This window comes from Poecilia formosa, unplaced genomic scaffold (genome assembly GCF_000485575.1).
Source record: "Poecilia formosa unplaced genomic scaffold, Poecilia_formosa-5.1.2 Scaffold162, whole genome shotgun sequence".
Classification (NCBI taxonomy): Eukaryota; Metazoa; Chordata; class Actinopteri; order Cyprinodontiformes; family Poeciliidae; genus Poecilia; species Poecilia formosa.
The window spans coordinates 10003-34374 of record NW_006800101.1 but is presented as its reverse complement, the minus strand read 5'-3'; the positions used below and the strand labels follow the sequence as shown (position 1 = coordinate 34374).

At 40.2% G+C, this 24372-nt stretch overlaps 6 protein-coding genes across 7 annotated transcripts; 4 read left to right on the top strand and 2 right to left on the bottom strand.

Annotated features, from left to right (window-relative positions):
* The first annotated feature begins 1806 nt into the window (after positions 1–1806).
* Positions 1807–3615, top strand: LOC103146594 (endonuclease domain-containing 1 protein-like). The gene is made up of 2 exons (XM_016677731.1): positions 1807–2249; positions 2724–3615. Exons 1-2 carry the CDS (start codon positions 1917–1919, stop codon positions 3354–3356), a joined length of 966 nt encoding a protein of 321 aa, XP_016533217.1. The 5' UTR covers positions 1807–1916; the 3' UTR covers positions 3357–3615.
* Positions 3616–3877: 262 nt separating this feature from the next.
* On the top strand, positions 3878–6064 carry LOC107837640 (endonuclease domain-containing 1 protein-like). The gene is made up of 2 exons (XM_016677729.1): positions 3878–4608; positions 4706–6064. Exons 1-2 carry the CDS (start codon positions 4312–4314, stop codon positions 5294–5296), a joined length of 888 nt encoding a protein of 295 aa, XP_016533215.1. The 5' UTR covers positions 3878–4311; the 3' UTR covers positions 5297–6064.
* A 559-nt stretch (positions 6065–6623) lies between these two features.
* Positions 6624–9248, top strand: LOC103146589 (endonuclease domain-containing 1 protein-like). The gene is made up of 2 exons (XM_007564583.2): positions 6624–7986; positions 8246–9248. The coding sequence occupies exons 1-2, from the start codon at positions 7663–7665 to the stop codon at positions 8825–8827; spliced, it is 906 nt and encodes a 301-aa protein (XP_007564645.1). The 5' UTR covers positions 6624–7662; the 3' UTR covers positions 8828–9248.
* Positions 9249–9297: 49 nt separating this feature from the next.
* ufsp1 (UFM1-specific peptidase 1) lies at positions 9298–10250 on the bottom strand. The gene has a single exon (XM_007564584.2). It carries the CDS (start codon positions 10146–10148, stop codon positions 9423–9425), a length of 726 nt encoding a protein of 241 aa, XP_007564646.1. The 5' UTR covers positions 10149–10250; the 3' UTR covers positions 9298–9422.
* On the top strand, positions 10236–12541 carry pop7 (POP7 homolog, ribonuclease P/MRP subunit). Its single transcript, XM_016677732.1, has 2 exons — positions 10236–10329; positions 11515–12541. Exon 2 carries the CDS (start codon positions 11552–11554, stop codon positions 12005–12007), a length of 456 nt encoding a protein of 151 aa, XP_016533218.1. The 5' UTR covers positions 10236–10329; positions 11515–11551; the 3' UTR covers positions 12008–12541.
* epoa (erythropoietin a) lies at positions 12142–22782 on the bottom strand. Of its 2 annotated transcripts, none has more exons than XM_007564582.2 (5): positions 22682–22782; positions 16497–16627; positions 16272–16358; positions 15867–16031; positions 12142–14101 (listed from the first exon to the last, which is right to left on the bottom strand). In XM_007564582.2, the coding sequence occupies exons 1-5, from the start codon at positions 22758–22760 to the stop codon at positions 13949–13951; spliced, it is 615 nt and encodes a 204-aa protein (XP_007564644.2). In that variant the 5' UTR covers positions 22761–22782; the 3' UTR covers positions 12142–13948. The 2 variants fall into 2 exon arrangements, with proteins under 2 accessions (XP_007564644.2, XP_007564643.1); XM_007564581.2 differs by lacking the exon at positions 22682–22782 and adding an exon at positions 22264–22542.
* Between the last annotated feature and the right edge of the window lie 1590 nt (positions 22783–24372).

The following is a 24372-nucleotide window of genomic DNA, read 5'->3' as shown; positions in this document are numbered from 1 at the left end:
AAATATGTGTACATTTTGTTTTTGTGAAAATTTACCAAATGTTAGACATTTTTGACATTAAACTCTCTGGTATGCCAATGATGTCCAAATGTTTTGAGCTACGGGCCAAATCAGGTCAAAAGTCCTGAAGGTCACACTTTTTGTCCAGATGATACTGAATCATGTTGTAGTGTTTTCTTTTCTTTTTTTTTTTTAGCTGGTTGACAATAAATTCAACATGCAATATGTTAACATAGCAAAGCAGAAAATCAAAACGTATTGCATGTCCAAAGAAGAATTTGCCTTGATAAAAGAAGGTGCTTTGGTAAAACAGAAGGACGCTGAAATATGTGAACAATCCGTTACAAAAAATATCCTACATGCAAAAAAAATAAAGAAAAAAATTAACTGTTGGTGGAAGAAAAATAATACAGCTGTCTGGTTTTCTTTCACATAGAAAAAATGTGATGATTCCCCTTTCACCAGTCAGGCATACTTAATTTTAAATTGCTTAATGAAGTTAATTTTATCACATAATCTGTTTTTTCTGTCTTTTTTGTCAAGATTTACATTACAGGCAGTGAGAATAAATCCACATGTAACTTTGGCTTAATACAAACATGTAGTCTTTGAGAAACAAACAAACAACAAAAAATATTTAATATTTCAAAAGCTAAATTAATCAAGTTACAGCAAGTTCAACCAAGAACTGATATAAAAATATCTAAATGTTCACAGCATAAGTTGTAAAAATTGAATTAAAAACATTTGTTTTGCAGAATTTGTTTGATTCAGTAGCTTACCCTGACATGACTGTCTTTACTCTGAGCTTCAACTGGAAGACAAATGTTTATAGCTGCACATAAAGTCCCTCTGATGGGCATCAAAGAGGGCAGAGAAATTATAATATTCTCCTAATATGGTATTATTTCTGTGTTTTTATCTTTCCCTCATGTGCCAACTATACACACACCACACGTTTTGCTTAAAGAGTCTGTTTTTCAGTATCTGGTTGGACACATAAACCAGCATCTTAAGCAGAGGAACTCTGCTATCAGTTTCTCTGTAAGAAGAAGCCAAATGAGGAGAACATCACGGAGCTCAGGCATCACAACACAGGAACTGTCTGGTTAGGTTTTAATCGCTTCATGCTGAAGGTGCGATCAGCTCAGGCTTTTGCAGAACTTCTTATCACGGTAAACGATTCCTCAGCCTGATAGAGAGGAAGAGGAAGTCTTTTAGTGTGAGACTTGATGTGAACAGAGAGAAAACATTCAGCAGAGGAGACGTTTGATCACAGTTTGACTGTCAGAGGAAAGCCACGGGGGAGAACAGTATGGAGCTCAGGAATCACACAGAAACCGTCTGGTTAGATTTTAAATGTTGCAGGCTGAAGGTGTGATCGGCTCGGGTTTTTGGTCAACTTCTTAGCAAAGCACAGCAGATTCATTCCACAAGACCAAAGTGCTGCCAACAAAACAGCCGTCACATGATGCAAATAACAAAATGAGAAAGACCTAAAAATAAGTTAAAACAACCCTGTAAAAAAATAATTAAAAAATAAAATAATTACAAATGTTTCCTAACAGTTTCTGCTCAGAGGAGACTTCTGAAGGCAGGTGGTTGAACTGAATAGCTAATCAATCACCAAAAAACAGCAAAAAATACGTCTACAATGAATGTTAAGTTTAAAATATAAAGTTGCATAAAGGATTAGTGCACCGTTTTATCCCCTTACAGTGAGCTCAGTGATGCTTGGCTGCATTGTAATTGTTGGATCAGATAAGTTCCAACCAGCCAATAAACCCGCTCTCAAACTCTGGTGATTTGCATACTCTGTCTGCGTCTAACTTCCATTACATTCCTCTAGACTGAGAGCAGCACTTAAACGCAGGAAAAAGCATTAAACTGAGCGGCGGTCATGCTGGAATTTATTAATGGAAGACATTCCCAGCCCTGTCTGCTTCAGTTTGTGCCCCGCCGTGAGGATGCGTTTGTTTTGTGCCTACATCCTGTCCTGCTCTGTGTCCATGGTGAGCTCTGCCGTGTCCAACAGCTTCAGGGACTGCAGCCATTTTTTCTACATGCAAACGCCTCCAGCAGGGATCCGAGGGACCAGCCCGAAGAAGATCTGCCAGAAGTTCGCCGACAAACTGCGCTACGCCACATTGTACGACAGCAGCCGGCGACTCCCTCTGTATTCAGCTTACATTTTTAAGAAGTCCGATGGGAAGAGGAGGGCAGACACGCCGTGGATGTACGAGCCTCAGGTAGAGAAGGCAGAAGAAAGTGGGATTCATTTGAAAAGTTTGATGAAATCATAGAATAATGACTTCTCCCACCATCATGATTTTGTTATTGGTGTAAATTGTTGTAAAGGTTATTCAAAGTTTTGATTGCATAAGGTCAAATGAATAAAATAGTAGCTATGATGACACATGTAATCTTGACCTACACAGTTCCTGTACCTCAATGATTACCTATTTGACCAATGTCAGTAACTAATTGATCAAAATTAAATCTGATTCTTGAAAATAAGAGATAATAAATTATTTTAGATAAAATTTAGAGCTTTCTAAAGTTGGGGAAAAGACCCTGATTGTGACTGAAAATCGACAAGTATGGTGTTTATGTTGCATTAAGAAACAGTAGCATAGTATTTATCCACTCCAAAAAAAAAAAAACTGTGTTAAAATTGAGGAAAATGTTATGTTTTAATTATGTTTTCTCTCTCTAACTTGCAGCTGGTGACTGAATCAGAGAGCAGCAACATGAAGGTGCTCCCTCTGACGGAAGACGTTTCTCCTCTCATCGAGGAGAGCCAGACCGTTTTGGAGGACTACATAGATGCTGTAGAGTACAGACGAGGCACGCTGAACCCCGACCAGCACCAAGCAGATCCAGACGACAAGTCCTCCACCTACACCCTCACCAACGTCGTTCCTCTGATCACTGACTTCCTGGAAACCTCCTGGAGTTCTTACCTGGGCACGGTCCGCCGACGCCTGAACAACTTCTGCCATGGTAAATCTTACATCGTGACTGGAGTAACTTTTTCAGCGGCCACCGTCAAGCGCGACAACAGGGACCGTCTTTCAATACCAAAGCACGTGTGGATGGGATACTGCTGCCCAAAGTTTGACCGTAACTCACCGTATGAGGTGAGATTCATGTTCCCCAGCTATGGCGGCTACGCCCTGAATGAACAGACGGGCAACAGTGTGGTGGAGGTGCCATTAAAGAAACTGGAGACTTTCCTGAAGAGCCAAACAGACTTTGAAAATGACATGAGTATTTTCTACAAGGGCTGTGTGTCAGAAAACACCATCGAAAAGAAGCGAAGAGACCTGCAGAGGGTTGACCTGCAACCCAAATAACTGGGAATGTTTCAAATATACTTGAACCAGAACAGTGTTAAAATATAAGGCTAACGAACTTTGATTAAAGTGATGTTTTTATCGATGCTAGAAAGAGAAGACTGTTTAAAAATTAAATTCTTTCCCAACTTTAGAGGCTATATTTAGATTGTGTCTGCATAAAGTACTGTCTGTTGATGTCTTGAGCTTTGTATGTAATGACCCTTTACAAAAAAAAAAACAATAGGGAAAAGAATAAACAATAAAATCAATGTTAAAAGGATGGATTCTGCAACTTTTATTGTCATTCCCTGCAGTTTAACAAAACTGAAACAATTGTTTTTCCACTTTTCACATAAAATTCACCAGGTCCTATGATGTGGTTACAGCCTGATCCCAATGCTTTAGATGCAACATTACTGTTAATTCCTGCTGATGTAACATACAACTGACATTAGGGCACTTCTTAAAATGGAAGATTATATCCTACTTCTTTATTCTTTGGTGAGTTATGTTGAGCTAGGACTTTATCAATTAGACAATTATTTTCTACCCATGTTTTCTCCAAAAAATCCTTTTTTTATATATATTACCAGATTGCGTGTAACTGCAGCCTATTGCTTGAAATTTCAAGCTGCTGATTAAGTTTGTTTCTTTAAAAGAAAGCTTTACTGCATCTCTAGATAGACTGAAGGTCTTTCTATCGTCTTTTCCCACCAGTAGAAGATAAACCTGATCGTGAACCTTTTCCCACTGGCTGTTGAATGTTTGACTCTAGTGGGTGGAACTGCAGCACCGCAAGAACAGCATTGCTTTGCATACTGTCTCCAGATTACACAGAAGACAGGTGTGAAACCCTGTGTTAGTTTTTCCACTGAACACCACCGGACACACTGAGACACATTCGGTTATTGACTGAGACACTGAACATTCAGCGGCTTCTGGACTTGGATTAGAGACTTCAGATCACATTTGGATGATGGCGTTTTGGCTACAGATGGGTTTCCTGATCGCCAGCCTCACATCTTCAGCGGTGAGAGGGCGAGTGGAGAAAGAGCTGTCTCCAGAGTGCAGGGAGTTCCTCTACATGGGAACCCCACCGAAAGCCCTGGACCTCCCCTCCGTCAAGTACATCTGTCAGTTTTACAACAAGAAGCCGCGCTACGTGACTCTGTACAGCACTGAGGATCACATTCCGATCTACTCCGCCTACACCTTCAAGCGCTCGGACGGGGAGAAGTGTGTGGATGTTCCCTGGATGTATGAGCCACAGGTAAGGAAAACTAAAACCCTGAATCAAGAAGCACCATGCCAGTTGGCATGTATTAATTTTAAGCTTACTGTCTCGTTTGCTTACTTTTGTTGCACAGTTGTCCACTTCTTTTGACACAGGTGAGATGCAGCCGTTTCCACGCAACTACATGCACATGAACTTTGAAGACACCCAAGCGATTCTGGACGACTACACCAACGCCATACAATACGAGCGAGGGACGCTGAACCCGGACGAGCATCAGAACGAACCCGATGACAAGGCCTCCACTTACACCCTCACCAACGTCGTCCCCATGGTGCCCGACTTCAACGACAGGATCTGGACCAAACAGCAGCATATCGTCCGCAAACGGCTTAACAACTACTGCCGCGGGACAGCCTACGTAGTGACCGGGATCACCAAGTCAGGGACGATGATCCGCAGGGAAAACATGAACCGCATCGCAGTCCCCGACTACCTGTGGTCGGCTTACTGCTGCGTGGACTATGACCACAACACGCCTTACACGGAGCGATACAAGTTCCCGTCTTTTGCTCACTACGCCCTCAACGGGGACGAGAACAACGAGGTGGTAGAGACCTCCGTCCCGAAGCTCAGGGAGTTTCTCAGAAAGTCGTTTGTGAACCAGAACTTTCAGATTTTTGTAGGAGACTGCAAACCCCAACCATCCATGAGAAGTGATTAGGAAAAGTATTTTTGAAATGAGGTAGATAGATTGTAAATTTGAAGAATAAATAAAGCTCCACTGTTTCCAAAACACATAGTGTACAGCTTACCAGACTAAAATATAAGCAAATAAACAGAATTGAATCATGAACTATATATATTTGTGTTTGTTCTAAACACACATATTAATTGTTGGCATAATATGTGAAAGTGGTTGCAGAACTTTCTTTTTCTAATTAAAGTTCCTCAAGAAAAAACCAAGAAAGAAAATGACTGACAAGACATATTAGGAGTTACGTTCATGGACTAGATCAAACCACCACTCATACAAATAAAGTTCCCCAACATTCCCACTTAATAAAAACAGAGCATAAAAGTGAAGTATGAGGTTGGCTTTTCTACTTTTGCACTTCCACAGCTCATTAATCAGCAAAAGGACACCAGCCAGAGAAGGATAGTAAAAGGAGATATTTAAGCATGGGTCATAAAAGAAGAGCAAACTTCTCTGACCTACAAAGAAAACGTTGCTAAATCATCTGTTTCACCTGTTTGAACGTCTACCTGTTTTCAAAGGTTATTTCTTGACATGTTCAGAACTCTGAACAGAGTTTTAGCGTGATTTTATCTGATTAACGACCGCTTTGTAACTGCATCGGTACATTATATTGTAATAAACAATTCAATCAAACTGTCTTTGGAGGCTTTCTTTTCAAACATGAAGTTAATAAAACACTGTCAGCTCTCTCTACAGGATGAAGAAGTAATTTCAGATCGGACCCTGAACACCATGTTCCCATTAAGAGAACTGATGTGCTAACATTTGTGTGAATAGATGTCTGTAGCTTGTATTGGAATAACACTTTTCCATTACAACAGCAGCTTTTCAAAAGCACTTTTGAAAACCAGTTTGATAAAAGCCAGTAAACGTTTTCTACCTTTCAAGAGCAAAAGTCAACAGTTTGGCTGTGAAAGCTCAAGGAGTTCTGATTTATTGATCTCATCTCATTCATGCTGGTAAAACTGACGTATTGGATCAGCAAATAATGTTTTCAACTGCAGACAATAGTTCAAAGTCGCCCCATTGAACTCAGAGCAGTATACAACTCTACAATGAGGCATATAGACACCAAACAAAAAAATTAAATAAAATAGAAAAACAGCTTGAAGCTGAGAAACATTTTGTTTTCTCAGTGCTAATTAAATCTCTCATGAATGTTAAAGTTTTTCAACATTATTTTAAAATTAAATTCAACTCAAACCTAGTTGTAAACATGGCTTTTTCAGAACTTAGAAAATTTTTTATTTTATTTACAAATATGAATATGGTTCCAAATAAAGTTCCTGTTATTCCATTTAGATCATTAATTCATCATCAATACAGATGAATGAATCTTCTACACATCACAATGGTCATGTTGTAAGACTAGAAATATCACATAATAAGGTCTTATCAAAAAGATTACAACTATAGACATGAGATTAAACCTCTGAAATGTTGGAAATTCAATACGCTTAACCTTAAAAAAGATACCTACTCTAAACACGGGAATCCTTAGATCAACATTGTTACTTAGTTTTGTTGTTGTTTTTATCTGACTGTTGGTTTTAGTTTAACCTTTTTATTGAGTGGTATATAGAATTTGAGTAAAGGTCTTAAAATGAGTTAATAGAGATCAGAGAGTGAAAGTCATCAAGCTGCTGCACAGGAAAGTCAGAAGTATATTAAACCTATAATTTGTAAAAGTATTCTCAGAATTTCCAGCTGTTCATTTCCAGCATAAAATGAGAGAAGAAGTCTGTCCATTTAGGTGAAGTCTTGCTAACCATGTGATGTAACAAGAAAGATCAATTTTGAGCAATGATTTTACAGCGTTTCTTCTTTTAAACAGGTCTTCATCTATAAAAACTATTCAAAAGGATACATATTTTTGTGCACAGGTTGCATTTCTTTCAGTTTGTATTAATTTTCTCTGATGATGTTTTTCCATTGCTCACGTAAAAATCGATCACACTTTAATTCTATTTAAGTTTATAGTGACATTTAACTCAAATGCAAATTGCTGGGCTGAACCCATTATTATTACACCTCCATGAATGCTACTATGTCATGTCAGCAATGTGGAAAAGGGGCACGATAAAATGCTCTCAGTGTCAGATAACATTCACTGCCTTTAAACTAATACAGCTACACTTGTGGCAATTTGAATATATGGAAAGACCTTACAATGGGAGATCAGTTGGAAGCACAGATGAGCCAGGAAGGGAAATGTTGAGTTTGATAGAGCTGAAACCGAGGCTGTGCCTTTTAGACGTAGACGACTCGCAGCCTTATTCACAAGGAGGTTCACAAAGATCTACAGGAACAGAGAAAAACAAGCTGCAGAGATGAGAGCGACATCTGCAAACCGTGCCGTTTCCCTGTCAGCTGTTGTGATGGTGCTGACCTCCGTGGCGCTGCAGGGAGTCCAAGCAGGAGTAGTAAGTGACTTCAACCATGCAGAGCGCTGCAAGGACTCCCTGTACATGGGAACCCCACCTAGAGGTTATCTCAGCAACGCCTTTAAGAAGATCTGCCAGAGGTACGAGGATAAACCTCGCTACGCCACAGTGTATGACCCCCGCAGGCACATCCCCATCTTCTCTGCGTACACGTTCAAGAAGTCAGACGGGGAGAAGAAGGTGGACTTCCCCTGGATGTTTGAGCCTCAGGTGAGTTTCACTTCATTCTACAACAAAACGCTGTTTTGGTTGAGATAGCTTTTAGTTTAAATGTCCATGTAGATCCTTTAGCAGGGTATCGTTTGCATTTTGTAGACACTTAATGGACATGAAGAACTATTACTTAGGTCAACTTGAGATAAGCTACCTTGCTGAGTACAGGATAAGTCTCAATGAGATAGTGTCACTAATGCCACATATACAAATCTATCTTTCTGAGTTTGTGGTTTAATTTTTCTTGTATCAACAGTTGGCATCAGAGAAGAGCAGCAGCAACATGGAGCCTTTCCCCCAGTCTACAAGCATGCACATGAACTTCGAGGACACCCAGGCCGTCCTCGAAGATTACGCCGACGTTGTTCAGTACGAACGCGGTCAACTAAACCCCGACGAGCACCAAGCGGACCCTCTGGACAAAGCCTCCACCTACAGCTTGACAAACGTGGTTCCTCAGATAAGGGAGTTCAACCTGGGTCCATGGTCCGAACACCAGGACATCGTCCGCAAACGACTCAACAACTACTGCAGAGGAAAGGCCTACGTCATCACCGGGGTCACCACGTCCGGACACACGATCCGCCGCAACAACATGGACCGGGTGGCCGTGCCGGAGTACATGTGGTCGGCTTACTGCTGCACGGAGTTCGACCAGAATGCGCCGTACTTTGTGCGCTACAAGTTCCCCGTGTTTGGGGCATACGGGCTGAACGACCGCGTCAACAACCAGATGGTGGAGGTTCCCCTGAAGAACCTGGAGAAGTTCCTCAAAGGGAGGATGGATGTGGACAAGAACTTCCAGATATTCTATAACGACTGTGTGCCAGACAACTAGGGAAATTGATGTAATAGTAGCTTTTAAGTGCGTTATTAATTTAGGAGTTAATTTTAAGAATAAGTCAGCGATTGACATGCTTGGAATTTAATGGTTTGAGAAACTCTGTCCCATTTTGGATACATTTTAATTTGATGTTTTGCCCCATTGTTTTACTTAGTAGTATATATTCTGTTTATCCCAATTGTTTGATCAAATAAATGATAGAAATATGGAAAAGTATAATATGGTCAAAGACAAGTATTTGTATTTGAGAACAGCATAAAAACAATGAATTGTCATACTTTTACTTCAACAATATATATTTCAATTCTAATAAAGATCCAATGTCTACCCAAAATGCTGGAGATTATTATTTGGCCTATGATTACAATGTATAATGTAAATTAATTCACGTAATACAGACAGTTTTGATTTTGAAAAAGGAAATTAACTTCTTAAATAATTGTCTTCTTAAATAATTGTCTGAATTGGGTGTGTGAGGAATTTATTGGTACAAACTTATCAGACACTTTCACACTTCAACCACTAGATGGCACTCATGTTACAACATTCTGCCCATTGGAACAATATCAGTTTATTTGCACTTGAGGTCTTATATTCCCTTCGCAGCAGTCTGAGGCAAACAGAGGTTATAAAACGAGGACTGATCCAGAGATGAGACTCGTTTCCAAGCCACCCACCCTCTCTTCTGCAGCTCTGTCTTCTCCAGTTGTCTCCCATAGTAGTGAGGATCAACAACAAGCAAATAGCTCCCTTTGTCCCCAGTACAAACTCCTAATATACCCTTAGAGGAATTGTCCCTGTCTCCTCCCATCATGATAGGAGAACCGTGCTTTTCAAAATGTTGGTGGAGCTCCTCCACTGCAACCTGCTCCAGCTCTGCTCCTCCACCTCTAACATGCACCACCTTACAGGGAACATCGCAGAAGTAGTCCAGCACCAGGGAGGCTTCAAATGTCCCTATCCACTCCCTGGAGCCTGAGAAGGAGCCTGGCTTGTCCCCCATTGTCACCAAGGCTTGCTGGATCTGTGGGAGGCTTGGAGCAATTCTGGTCTGGTTTTGAACTGTGGACCTGTTCAGGTAAATCCACGAAGCCATGGTTTGAATGGTTCGGTATCCACAGCCCCAGCCTCTGTCATCCTGTCCATCACAGCCGTAATGGAAGTACAGATAGTCTCCTTTAACCAGGCAGCATTTCGCAGCGTCCGTCAGTGGATCAGGGAGCCCAGAGTGTACATTCTTTAATAAAGTCTCGACCTTCTGACAAATCTTCTCTTTTTCACAGGTACCCCAGTCTATATTTTCGTCAGACGCCATTTATATTGTCTCTGAGTCTAATATATATATAAAATAGACGGAAAAACCAGGGGGAAAAAAACACTCACCGGTCCAACCTGTTTTACTTCCGGGTTAGGATGGAACACTTCCTGTTGTGTACAGGAAAACTATGATGGCGGCCACGTAAAGCAACGTTTTATCTTGATTCTGTTCTCTGAAGGTAATTATGCTCTTCCTATTCACAGTTTATCGGTACGAAACAAGAAACTGCAACGCTTAGGTAGTGAGTCAATGTGGTTTAATTTAATTTGAGCCGTTACTTCATCTCGATTGAGACATTTTGTATTTTCAGTTGGACGCTGGTTTCTTTCTGAACAGAAATTATACAGTTAACGACATCATATAAGACCTCCATTAAGTGAACATGCAACTATCAGACAGGTGAAAAACAAGCAAAACGTAGCGCGTTTGACGCTTCGCTTCTCGCACCGGTAAAGTGTGTACGCACTATTTCCATCCGGTCAAATTATTCTAGCTATTTGAAATTATCTGTTCCACCTCCACAACACGGGAACAAATTAAGTTACCAGCAAGTCTTTAGCTGTATTTATTCCTCTCATCAAGGACAACGTTTGCGTTTTATTTTCCAAAGTTACGTGGGTGGAACCAAATATTTCAGTTGCTTGAGATAATCTGTTCAAATTAATCTCCCAGCTGATATTTAACTGTGTTTATTCCTCTCATCTGTTCCCCTTTCATAGTTTAATACATTTAATAAAAAGTTGGAAAACAAAAACAGATATTTTTTAGTGTTTGACATCCTGATCTAGAGGAAAATTGGATCATTTAAATCTGATTAATGACGTTTTTGTGTTTTATATTCAGTATTCACTTTTTTTTTATCATCAATAGTTATGGAAAGATTAGACTTCCCTCCTATCTTGTTGGATTAAAAGTGATACATTTTCCTGTCAGGAAAGAGTTTGATCATCATTTAAAAAGAAAATCTCTCCTGGCCTGGCGTTTTTCAGTTTTTTTCTGTTATATTTTTATGTGTAAGGACAATGAAAGGATTGCTGGTCTTTCAGTTGCTTTAATTTTATACTTTATCTTAAAATAGTTGCCTCCAAATTTGATCAAAATCTTAAATACTAGCCACAGTTTTGTGTCTTTATAACAGATGTATGTGAAATTGTAGCAGCTACTACAGTTTTGCAACTGTCACCAGTTTCCCTAATGGAGGTTTATTTTTGTATTTTAAATGATACCCACTTTTCAAAGAAGTATTTTTAATCTAATTTCTTTAACTTCTGAGATTAAATAAATGAAACATTTGTATTGTACATTTACTTGTTCACCTATAACTGGTTGTTTTAATATGTTTGCCACATGTTCTTTCCATTAGCCTTCTTCTTCTGGATCGTCACTGTTCGTTCAGAAACATGACTGAACCACGCAACCCTGGGATGTCCTCCGTCCCCCAGAGCAACCCGTCCCACACGGAGTCCAGCTCCCAAGCCGTAGAGATGGATCCAGTGGAGTACACCCTGAGGAAGCGTCTGCCCCGGAAACTTCCCAAGAGGCGGAACGACGTCTACGTTAACATGAAGACCGACTTCCGGGCCCAGCTGGCGCGCTGTCAGAAGCTGCTGGACGGTGGTGGTCACAGGGAGATCTGCGTCCACGGGTTGGGCCTCGCCATCAACAGAGCCATCAACATCGCCCTGCAGCTGCAGGCCAGCAGTCAGGGCGCGCTGCAGCTGGCGGCCAACACCTCCACAGTGGAGCTCATCGACGACCTGGAGCCCGAAGATCCCGACGAGGCGGGGGAGCCCATGACACGTACACGCAATAACTCAGCCATTCATATCAAAGTTTTCTACCCTGATCCCCAGTGACCTGAAGGTACTTCCTGTTGTACTTCTCTTGTGGTCTTTGTTGGACATTTTTTCGTTTGGACTCATGGTTTGAAGAGCAGGAGGGCATGTGTGTGTTTACAAGTGAATCATATTAAAATCCTCCTTTTTTTATGTGTTTAATGTATTATATTTGCTTGATGAGGAGGAAACGCATGTAAACATGTACAACTACTGGTGTATTTCATTGTCCACGAAAAAAAAAAATCAGAAAATCTTCAAAAAAAAATCAGAAAATCAATTTTCCAATTGTTAAAGTGAGTGCTGTTACTGTCAATGTCCACTAGATGTCGGTGTTCAGCTCCAGTGAGTCTTTCAGCAGTTAAACTTCATTTAATCTAATTGGCAATATGATCATTGTTTACATTACAGAGTTCAGCGAAAGGTCAGCGGGACTTGAACTGAATTTATTTGTTGCTTCTCCTTTAAAACAGATGTCTGTTGTTTCCTTGATCAAAACTGATCCACTTAAGATTCTGTGTTTGGTTTAATAAAATAAAAGTTGCTTGAAACTTCTTCAAATTCTGTTTCTACATCATTGGCAGAAAAAAATAAATACAGGATATATGTAACATGACCGATTCAGTGCAGAAGCGACTTGAAGTCGGTGTGTTCAGTGTAAGGTGTTTAGATTTTAACAGCAGGCCTCCTACTAACAGATAAATGAACAGACTTCCTGTTGTCGTATTTTCATCTGCCCTCTCTTTATCCAAGAACAATATTTTGCATTTAAACTGTGGATTTTGCAGCGATGGGACAAAACAATACAAAAAAACAGGAAAGAAAATAGACATGCATCCTTAAAAACATCTTCCATTTGCGCAGCAACATATAAAAATACAGGAAAATAAACAAGGAAGAATACTTAATTATTGTGAAACAGCTGAGCGTCCCTTTAAGAGAGAAACCTACAATTCCCAGGGTCAGAAGATTGCATGTTTGAGGACATACGACAGAGAAAGGGGAAAAAACAAGTGTTAGCGTCAGTTTCTGGAAACATGTTTGCAAATACGGCTCTACAGGATGTTAATTGTAAAATTTTCCAGGCAGTCTGGCTATCAGCGCATGGAGCCAGGATGAGTGTTGGGGTTAGACAGAAACTGAAACACAGATAACGGTCCACAGTTCCCATGTAACCCACCGCAGTGACCTCTGGCTCTCACTCCGCAACTATCAGCTTTGCATACCTCCAACAGGCCTGTGAGAGAAAACCCTGCAGTGTAACACAGACGTTCAGATGCAAACTTTAAGAAAAAAAAAAAGGAAGAGCAGCTTTATATGGCAAATCAAGAGTAAGTCTTTGCACGTGTGCAAAATTTCCAGTGTACAAAAAGTGAGCATGATAACGTGCTTGTTTAAACCTGTAAGGACCTGTTACATAAAGACAGTAGCCTAAAAATAGAAAATCTGTATAAATAGTTTCTACACAATAAAAATATTTACTGACCAGTTCCAACAGACAAGACTAATATATCTCTGAGGCATAGTTAAATAACAGTTGAAGGCATGTTGGTGAAGTCCCAGTGTCGCTTCTTTGCAACCTAACAGTCCTATCAATATTTCCAGGGTGTTTCACTCTATTTTTCCAGGATGAACCGAAAAGTTCCGTCTCAACTCACACAACATTAACATCCACTAAAAAAGTGCAAGAGCGTGCCTGTAGAACAGCGATTGGAGCAGTGCTTTCCAAAGGCGTCTTTTTGGGAAAGGTTTGCTTCAACACGTCCACGAGACACATTTACATTCCATGGCGCAGTCGTCTCCAGTCCGTCCAAAGCCTTGCTGGGACAGTCCTTCCCCTCCAGTCGAGGACCCGTCCCATGCTGCATCCAGCTGCCATCGCGCAGGGTAACACAGTCAAGTTCCTCCACTTGCCTTTGGAAACACAAAGTACTTTTGTCTTGGAGTGAGCCTGCCTCCTGATCAGCTGGCCTCTTGCCGACAAGCCTGAGCGTCCAAAAGAAGAAGGCGTACTTTGCCTCGCAGGAAGTTTAGGTGAACCTGAAGCAGTTCTGCTGCTGTGGACACCTGCCATGTTCCCTCCAGTCCCACAGTACTGGCAGGTGGGGTATATTCCTGGAAACGAATACAAAGAAACATGATGCGACCCAAATACAGACAGCTCAGGCATTAGAGTCATTTTCAAAGGCTGCATTGTTTCTGCAGTAATCTAAAAACTTGCTGCCAGCGCTTAATACGTCATGTTCTTAAAAGGCTCACAGTTTAAAATGTTGTCTCATGACATCCTTCAAGTTATCCGTTACCTTATTTGGCTTTTGACACAAATTTACTAAGCATGCATACTGGGTTCTACAAGAAAAAGATTTTAAAAGGACCTGTGGCACAGAGACAGTCAGGACAAACCTCCATGCATGCACACACACACACACACACACACACACACACACACACACCCTTAACCACGACACAGAAAGACCAACTGACCTAACACACACTCTGAAACTATGTTAGTGGAGAAAACCCATGCATGCATGGGGAGAACATGCAATCTCCATGCAGAGACGCCTGGCCAGGATTCAAACCCAGGACCTTTTTGATGAAAGGCAACAGCACTAACAACTTCCCCAACGGTTTAGACTAACTTTTGTTCCCCTGTATAAAATACAGAAACTCTACGTTTGTCTCTGAAAGGAACTGGCATCCCAGATAACTGTCAAGGACAAAAATGTGAGGTGCAAACTTTTTCTCAGAGTCTGACTCTAGGACCTTTCTCATGATCAATGTTAAATGTTAAGAACCTTAAGGGCTGATATACTGAAGCCTATATAAGAGCTGTACCACTCTCTGTCAGTTAGTAGCAGACTTCTACTCTGTTCATTTGGAAAAATTACGTCAAAGTACAAATGTTTGGACATGATGTACGGCATCAGATTTGGTGAAAACCAAACAGTGCATGTTACTGGAGGTGGATGACTTTGACTCACTTTCCAGCTACATGACTTGCACACCTTGCAGGCAGTGAGTCAACAAACAGCTCGATCATGTACTAAAGTATTTTAACATCAAATATGAGCCCATCTGTCCGACAGCCAAAGCTTGGACCAAACTGTGTCAACAGGACAATGATCTCAAACATGGCAGGAAATCTACAACAGAATGGCTAAAAATGAAAAGAATCAAGGTGTTGCAATGGTCCAGTCAAAGTTCAAATTCTCAAATCAACAGAAGTGCTTTGCTGGGACCTCTGCATTTCCTAACTCCTCAAATCTCGAGTGACAAAGATCCACCAGAGAAAAACTTTACTACTGAATCTTGCTCTGTTTTCTTTAATAAAAGTATTCCCTTTCTATCTCAACTCCATTATGCATGTTAAGGGGTTATTTTCCCCCCTTCAAGCAAAAAGTAAGCAAGACTATCTCAGTTCTTAAACAGGAGCTTTAGCTGTTTTTTCTTTCAAAAGGTGTTATTTTACAAGGCAGTTGCAGGGGAATTGAGGCTGTGATGCTTTTTAATGTCTTTCCACTGATAATTATTAGGTCAGCCCAGCAAGGGCCACTACAGACTCACTCTGAATAGATGGCAAAAGTCACTATTTTTTAAATTTAAGGATACCCCTTTGGATGTAATATGAAAAGAACATTGCTAACTCTAAGAATGATTAATCTATTGATGTGTTTACCAACTGGAAAAGTTTTAACAATTTGGAAGTTATCCGTTAAAGATGCAAACTCCTCAAAAGAAAGACTGCAGTTGGGCTGTGAAGCGAAGGTACCAACTGCACCACTCTGCAGCCCATATTTTTATTCTGTCAGTTTAAAGAAATGAAATTACGAAATGCAGCATACATTCCTGTTTAAGTTTCTATCGCATAATGACTCACTTGAAAGTTGAGGCTTCGTAGTACAGCGGTGATGCTCTGTAGGTTTCTGATGACGCTGTCTATGTGGCTGTTGAGTTCTGAGTTCGTCATCGAAGTCCGTAGTAAGCCGAGGGCCTGTTGTAAAAGCCACAATCCGGTTTGCACTTCCTGAGCTTGCTCCATTGCCTTCCCGAAAAACAAACGGAGCCAAGGAGTTAGAGTTGTCTATAGCAGGAGATAAAGATCGTAGGATGTAGGAAGTAATCAGCTCTTCCGTAAGTAATTAACTGGAGTCGCGGGTCTTCCCAACCGAAAGGAAAAAAGACACTCAAGCAATAAAATGACCTCTAGGAAGAATTACGGTATGCATAATAAACACTACTTTTATGACAGATTTTTCTTTATCGAATCTCAATGGCTACTTACATTTTTCTTTTCCCAGTCCTCAAAGTTGACTGTAGTTTGGGGAACAAAGGCAGCCTCTGTTAGACCACATCCTTCTCTGCATGATTTCTAAGAAATGAGAAAATAAACATCTTTTTTAGAGCCATCTTACTTAACCGTATCCAAACCGAGTTTATGCCAGTAGCTGTGCACCAATTCTCTTTCACTGAGTTTGCGTCTTACTGCATTCATACATTTTTCTCTCACCATAGTGACTTCTGCGTCTCGTGCTTCCTGAATGAAATGGTTCAGGACCCTCAGGTCACAGATTGGCCTTAGTGGGGACGGTAGGCCTGGACGGGTCCACTCCAACACTAATAGCAGCAAGGCGAACAGTCCTGCATACAAACAGGCAAGCAGCCATGAAGCTTTCAAAACTAACGATCGCATGCAAACATCAAAGATGACTTAGGTCCCCTCTGAACGGCATGTGCTGTGAAAGAGACATATTCATAAAACATTTTCTCTCTGCTCCATGTCTTGCACATTAAAGTTCAGTGGCCAAATGGGCGAAAGAGAATGCCTCATGCATCAGAAACCTTATGTAAGAAAAGGAACAGCAGAAAATCATTGTGGAAGTGGAAAAGATGGCTCACATCAAGAAATCACACAAAGCAAGAAAGGTTTGGACAAATAGGCGCTATAGGGCAGTGGTCCCAAACTACATCCCTTGACGGCGAGAGTCCTGTCTGTGTCTCTTGAATTACAAAGTGAAACTGCCTCATTAGCATACAGTCAAGCTCTACAGAGCTCTGCTGATGAGCTCATACCAGAGCCAGGTGTGTTGAAGCAAATACATCTAAAAGTTGCAGGATTCTAGTCCTCCAGGAATGCAGTTTGAGATCGTTGTTATATAGGCACTAATTAACGCAGCACAAGAACAGACACTTAACAAAAGTCCAATTCACATCAGAAAGGACCCAGGATGTAGGGTGTGGAAAGATGTCCAAGTGACAATCCAGCATGTAAACTCAAAGTGCAAAATGCAGACAAAATGTCCACTTTAAAACTTTATAGCCAAGCAAGTTACAGTAAAGTCCTACAACATAAGCTGGAGGCCTATCTAGCCTGAGAGACAAAGACCTATGGACATTATGTAAGAGAAAATACGGTATGGGAAATCAACAAAACATCATTGCAATTGACAGAGTCAACAAATTGACAAGAAACCAGAAGATGTAGATGTCATCACAAGAGATAACATGAAAAAGACGGATCCCAGTAAACTTTGAAAATTCCCTGGGATTCAAAGGAAATAAAGTATTTGAGGAAAGTTTTTAAGACTTCTGTCCATCAGAAGACAGTCCAAGGAACAGCTAAGGTATTGTCTGAAGCTGTCACGCGCCAAAGGCCTGAGCTTGAAAGTGAAAGTGACCAAGTAGAAAGGGAAAGTGACAAATTGATTACGTTATTAGTTATGGTAACTGATAGCCATTAAAGAATCCCATAAAATCTGTGCCAGCTATCTGGTAAAACATAGCTGGCACAGATGCTAGCTCATGAGGCTAACATGTTTAGCCTCTGGTGCCTGTACTTTACAAATTATGCAACTTGTAAACCAATAGCTGGAATCTATATGTATCAAATTATGACAAAGTTGACCCATTAAGTTTTCCATGAGTCTTTGTTTATGACTTGCAACTTTTGCAAGAGATACTTGCAGATGTCACTACTTTATAACTGATCACTTACCCTGCAAAGCTAAGTGTTTGCATTGCCCTGTGTCAAGTTGTCCACCTCTCTAGATAATATTTCCTGCCCTAATCTAATTCAAAGAAATTATTTTATGCCGTTACCCTGCTTTGATTAGCTGCTAGCTTGACTCCCCAATGAGAATCCCCCAAAACAGAGATCACTGTGACTGCTGAGTGCTCAAAGTCAGAAATGACTACACATAACTGCTACACACATCACTTAGACTTATATAAAAGTGATATATCTACTTTTACCAATACTGGTAGAGCTGCTGAAGGAGCAGGCTTTCGCAAACAGAAGCAAAAGGATTTTTGTAGGTGTCAGAATTTCCCCCAGAAATGAAAATACTGCATACCAGAAGGGAATTTCTAAGGCGGCAACCTGTAAAGTCAGCATGAAGGAATGACTCAGCATGATATGGCAATTCCTTTTCAAGAAAACATGTGATGCCTTAGATTATGAACAGAAACATAAATACAAAGACACTGGAGGAAGAGCCTTGTTTAGGTCTCATTTCGCTCCAGACTCATTAGTCAGACTGACATGCTCCTTCAAACTAACTAAAGATAAAAGTAAATTGCAACATCCACTCATGTCTGACCACATTTTGATGAATTTATGATAAAGATTTTAATTTGTCCTGTGGGCTCACAGCCTTGGTCCCCTGTGCAACATCCTGAATGAACCTAGTCACAGGAGCAAGGACGTGTGACGCAAAAAGCATGATAAAAAGAACTGATTATTTTTCCAAGCCGTAACAAGTGAAAAAAAAAAAGAAGTTCCCAGACTGTTGAGCATCTGACAGGAAACAACTAAACTTTAAAGTTAAATATGTGTTATACATTGGGCTATGAAAAACTGCTTGCCTACTCAGATTTCTCCTGTTTTTGCTTTTTTTTGTTGCACCTAAGTGTTTCAGATAATCAAATCATCATTTCCAATCACACCATCAAGAACATTTTAATATTTTAACCTGACTACGCAGCTTTCAAACTAGGTTTTCATTGCCTAAACCAGCCTGACTTTATGTGTAAAGGTAATCGTCTTCTTGTCAAATTATGAATTAACTGTGATTCACCACATCCTGGTTACTGCCAGCTTTGTAGAATGAAGAAATCACTAAACAGAGAACTTGTCTGAAATTATGAATTAGTCTAAAAGAACAAATAAAGCAACAAACTAAAAAAATTCCTGAACAGATGGAAAACAAAATCATTGACGTCTATCAGTCTGGAAAAGATTACAAAACCGTTTCTGGGGCAATCACGTCACAGTGAGCGCCAATATCAGCGGTGAAGCTTCGCAGTAGTGGCTGGTCGACCAAAATGACTGCAAGAGTGCTTCAGTGATTCAAAGAAGTTCACTACAACATTTAAAGCACCAAAATTAAACAACTAGAAGGTGATTAGGAACAAATAGTTTTCCCAGGTGAAAACCACATTTGCCAAAAACATCCCAAAACATTGTATTGATCCCAAGACGTTTGTAAAAAATAATTTGTGGACTGTCGAGATAAAAGTGAATCATTTTAGAAGGTGTGTCTCCTTTAACATCTGTCACCAACTGGAGATAGTAAATCACTTCAAAGCTCCAGAATGAAGCAGATTTCAGTGACCTATGTCTGTGTTATGTAGCTACATTACACAGTCTTCCATACCAGTCCTGTTTTTAATTTTGACAACCATGGAACCAAAAAAATAGCTCCCAAGGTGTTCTATAAATTGTAATAAAGAAATCTTTCTCTCTCTAGCTAACTAAATATCCAAGAATGAAATTATTGCCACTTCTACGTGCAAAGCATTGTCTTTGCAGGCTAATGAATGGCCTCTTTCCCACGTGTCCTGACTGTGCTAAGTTGCGTGACTCAGCTCGAGGGTTATCGGTGACCTTTCCACCAACACCACTGCCTACGTGCAAATGCATCGATGCATTCACACATACACTTTGTCGAGACTTTCTCGCCAAGGTGGTGGAATTTGCAGGACGGTGGCCAGACTACAAGCCAACAGCTTAGTGTGCCAATATCAGCTGCCTGAAAACAGTGTTCCTTTTTCAGATAAGCACAATGAGTCTTCAAGTAGTGGCACTTTGGATGGTGGAAAGCTTCCCTGAAGGTATGTTGCACATGTGTTGGAAAAGACGGATGTGGACACGTGCAACTACATTTCCGATATGTGCTATTTTAACTTATGCCTGTTAAGCATGATCCAGCCTAAAGGACGGGTGGAGAAGCAGTTAAAAGAGGCAAAGGGCACATAAGCCAATAACTACAATGCATGTCTTTTGTGGAATAGAAGGTCTTTAACATGGTAGGTTTAGAATTTCCTGCTCTGCTGGAATCCTTTACGACAGTCGGCTTCTGATAACCTCTTGCCCCGACTGCTGACAGAAGTATGTGCTGAAACCTGCACAATCAGCTTTAGCATTGAGTGGCCCTCTTTCTCTGTCTGCTGGGTCATGCTTGAGAAGCAGACTTTTAAGGTGACTTCCCTCGGGAATGAAACTGATTAACACAGTGGTCATCAATACTCAACGTCTCTCCAGGAGGCGGGGCTGTCTGCGGGAACTTCAAGTAGCTGAAAATAAAACATCTTCAGCTGAAGTCGGAATTAAAACTTGCACGTCGCAACGATTTCGTCCAGAGCTTCAACAATGCTTACATCAGTGTCTTCAAATAGATTTTTCTTAAGATGAATCATCTTGATGCAATTAGTGCTGGGAGGATTAAAGCATGGAAGCATGACCAAAGTTTTCACAGCATCCTTGCAAGTCATAGATGAAGAAGATCCTACTGGGTGGTCAATGTCTCCTCATGTTCCCCAGCTCTTGTCTCTCATTCTCATTCCTTTTACTCAACATAATGATGATGTTATCTATTATCTTTATAATCCTTTTGCATCTTCCTTCCATCCTCCTGCCTGTAGCTTAAAGAGATATCTTTCTGATGTCTCATTGAGCTACAAACAAGAGGTTAATGAGCATTTATCAATGCATCAGTCAGATAACCAACCTTACTGCTTGGATCAAGAAGGTGAGGTTTCATCACACAAAGCACATGAAGGCAAAGTCACTTTCATGCACTGTATGCAAAGTTTCTTTCTGATAGCAGTATTGAAGCAACGCAGTGGTCAGAATGATCCATTCCTTGACTCCATTTTGCAAATGCAACAGTTCATCTCTCAAAAAATGATAAAAATCCTATTTTTATCACTAGACGATGCCATACCTCAGTGTAACTGATCAGGAACTTACTTTGTTTAGGAAGTTCTTTCCAAGAGCCCCAAAACCAACCTCTGCAGTTTATCTGTGCACCATTCAACGAGCAGCGTGTGCAGATGTCGCAAATACGCTGGACAAAGATTAACACCACATTGTGGATCATGTGATCCTGTTGTCAAATATTTAATTTAATTCTAAGATTACACTACAGAATGAGATTATTTTAACAGGGTCTGTGCCAAGATGCACAGACATTGTCTGAGTCATTGATTGATTGCATAATGCCTTACTGCAATAGTCAAATACCCAAAAGGATGTAGTTTTCTAATTAGCAGTCAAACGTCTTATATAAAGAAGATTAAGCCAAATTACACAATGCATATACATAATTCCTATAGAAAAACTTAGCTTCATGTCACTGCACATCATTAACACTACTAGCAATGCTTCTTCAGAAATGACAAAGGATTATTCAGCAATATTGAACACCAAAATCTTTATCATCACAGAAAGCTCATTCTGCTCACTTTGCATTGTCATTCTCACATTTTACCAACATTCCCCACAAGTTATAAGCTTTTTTCATACAATGCAAGACTTTCCTCTGTTACAACAGAAGACACCACGACAACAGTAAGAGTTATGCGTCAACTAAAACAATAATTTGTCCCTCTAATTAGTCAATGTGCAATGTTTTCTGATTGCCTCAGACTAAAACAGTTTTAGAAAAAAAAGGCATAACGCAAAAAAGTTTATTGCCGAGGCATTTGCTCCCATTAAGCACCAAGTTTATCAAACAATACTTAAATAAACTTTTCAGAAAAACAGGTTTTTCATTCAACTATATAAAGTTATCTAGTCGAGAAAATATGAATGAAAAATTACACGAAAATCTAGAAACGACGTCGTGTTAGTAGAAGCAGTTACTACTGTCTACACATTTCATTCATGCGCCACAGGCTAATAAAACGCGATCAAATAACCTGAACTTGCAGAGCTGCGGTGCAGACAGGTCATGCCCACATGGCCATCTGCGCGGCTGGACGCATTTCGCTCTTACCTCTACAAGTTTTCCGCAACATTCGCGACAAGCAGCGGCATCTTTCAAACACATTGTGAGATCATTGGACGTGTGCACCGCAGGCAGCGACTGGGGCACCGGTCAAATGTCCAAAAGGTCCAAGACGCGACCAGCAGCGTCACGCAGCTCCGTCCTGCTGCACAGAGCATTCCCCTAGCAGACTTCATCACTGGGGAGCTTTGGGAAAACCTTTTTATTTACCTCCCCTGAGGAGACGAGACGGTGATAACGCGAGCACGCGCCTTTTTTTTTTTTTTTTTTGACGTACCACACACAGAGATTAAACATCAACCCATAATGCAGCCCCCTCAGTGCGTAAAGCAAGGAAAAAGACCAACAACCAAAGCCAGTGTAGCTACAGAGGGGAAAAAGTGATTAAGACATGCCCATAACTCACTGGGAAACTCCATAGCGGTGTCCGCATAGCCCCTCACAGGCTCCGCGTGGTTTGACCAAAAGGTCCGTCTATTGGCCATTAATTGGAAACCAAGCTCTTTTGTGGATCTCATGTGCACTTATCCGGTAGGTGTTTCTAAAAACTGATGCCGTTTGATTTTTTTTTTTTTTTATATATATTAATGACTTTGAAAATAAGATGTCATTGTTTCCATGATGACAAGATGAGCTACTCCTCCCTTGAGGCAAACTGCTGTCTGTTATTGCTTTATAAATAGAGTGGGGGGACCGCTGTTAATTAATATTAAGGTCATTAAAACCACAAAAAGAAAGCAACAGAAAAACCTGCCATTCAATCTATTATTGTTGGAAATGTTTCCACAAATAGCAAATCACAATATTTAATATTTCAGAAATTATATGTTTGTAACTAAACTGATTTCTCAGAATATAAACATGTTTTACATAAACATTAATTTGATTCAGTTTAATTTGACTTCCTTTATTTAATCGAGTTAAAACCCCATTGAGATCAAAATCGCATTTGCTGGCCAGAATATCTGCTTCACACATCAAAAGGGTTGCACGATCAAAGACGTTTAAAAGACAATTTAAGACAATAAAAAGGGGGAAATGAATAAAATATGGAGATTTTCATTCAGAACTTTGACATATTAGAGGAAATTATTTAAAATCTCTTCTCGTGTGATTTATTGACTAGTACAAAGTCACATTTGGTCTGAGGTTTGATGCTGACCTTTCAAATATTAAATACTGCACAAATAAAGCTTTAACCAAAGCCTACCTTTCTGATTCCATTGTGATGATTCTTGTTTCCAAACACGTCCTTTTTATTCATGTTCTTCATTGTCAGATTCAGGTTCTCCAGTTTGCTCTTGTCCTCCGCTCCTTTCCATTTGGACTCTCTGACATTTACTCAGGATTGTCATCTTCCTGAAAAGCCAGATGGTTATCAAGTTTAAAGTTAAGTACTTAAGTCATTACATTTTTTCTCAAAACAAGCTGGTGATTCCAAGAATCCGAGATGTGAGTCACATGTTCAAGTTCATCCAGTCCTGCAGCAAAACAGTCGCCACACAAAATATTCCTCTGTGATGAGCAATGCGAATGACTTCTATTAATGTTTTTCCTCAGGAAATTGATTTCTAATAGGACTGCTGACATGAAATCCACACCGGACTCAAGTAATCCACACATGAAAGGAAATACAAACAGAATTTGCCATAAATACAGCTGAGTGTAAAAACAGTGGGATGACACAGGGAAGAAAGAAGCAAAATAGCTATTAAAAAAAACTGATTTTTGACAGAAAGTCAAACCAATCAGTGCAAATTGATATAAGCTGGTTTAGTCCTAAATGATGGCTAGAGAAAAGAACTAGTAAAAAGTTTTTTCAGTAGCAGAAAAAAAACACATAAAAGTGAAACTAGAAGTAATTTCTTTTTAGACCAATTCACTACAGATGTATTTCTAAACCTCTTAATGTTAAAGTTAGCCGCACTGGGACTATAAACCAAAAGAAAGAAACGATAACTTCAGCATTAAATGGCTGTGAACAGGTGCCAATAACATGATTTCTGACAGAGGAGTCAAAATAATAATCACATGAATGGTAAAGATCCTAGAAATTTGCTGCTTTAAGCACAATAATATTTACACCACACAGGCTAA

What these genes read in the sequence shown, in the direction of transcription:
- epoa (XM_007564582.2), bottom strand. Translation starts at nt 22,760, where the DNA reads ATGGCCAATAGACGGACCTTTTGGTCAAACCACGCGGAGCCTGTGAGG. An exon ending in CACCGCTATGGAGTTTCCCA is followed by an intron (nt 16,628 to 22,681) that starts GTGAGTTATGGG and finishes GTTTGTATGCAG; the next exon opens with GACTGTTCGCCTTGCTGCTA. An exon ending in GAGACGCAGAAGTCACTATG is followed by an intron (nt 16,359 to 16,496) that starts GTGAGAGAAAAA and finishes CTCATTTCTTAG; the next exon opens with AAATCATGCAGAGAAGGATG.
- LOC103146589 (XM_007564583.2), top strand. Translation starts at nt 7,663, where the DNA reads ATGAGAGCGACATCTGCAAACCGTGCCGTTTCCCTGTCAGCTGTTGTG. An exon ending in CCTGGATGTTTGAGCCTCAG is followed by an intron (nt 7,987 to 8,245) that starts GTGAGTTTCACT and finishes TTGTATCAACAG; the next exon opens with TTGGCATCAGAGAAGAGCAG.
- LOC107837640 (XM_016677729.1), top strand. Translation starts at nt 4,312, where the DNA reads ATGATGGCGTTTTGGCTACAGATGGGTTTCCTGATCGCCAGCCTCACA. An exon ending in CCTGGATGTATGAGCCACAG is followed by an intron (nt 4,609 to 4,705) that starts GTAAGGAAAACT and finishes TTTGTTGCACAG; the next exon opens with TTGTCCACTTCTTTTGACAC.
- pop7 (XM_016677732.1), top strand. Translation starts at nt 11,552, where the DNA reads ATGACTGAACCACGCAACCCTGGGATGTCCTCCGTCCCCCAGAGCAAC.
- ufsp1 (XM_007564584.2), bottom strand. Translation starts at nt 10,148, where the DNA reads ATGGCGTCTGACGAAAATATAGACTGGGGTACCTGTGAAAAAGAGAAG.
- LOC103146594 (XM_016677731.1), top strand. Translation starts at nt 1,917, where the DNA reads ATGGAAGACATTCCCAGCCCTGTCTGCTTCAGTTTGTGCCCCGCCGTG. An exon ending in CGTGGATGTACGAGCCTCAG is followed by an intron (nt 2,250 to 2,723) that starts GTAGAGAAGGCA and finishes TCTAACTTGCAG; the next exon opens with CTGGTGACTGAATCAGAGAG.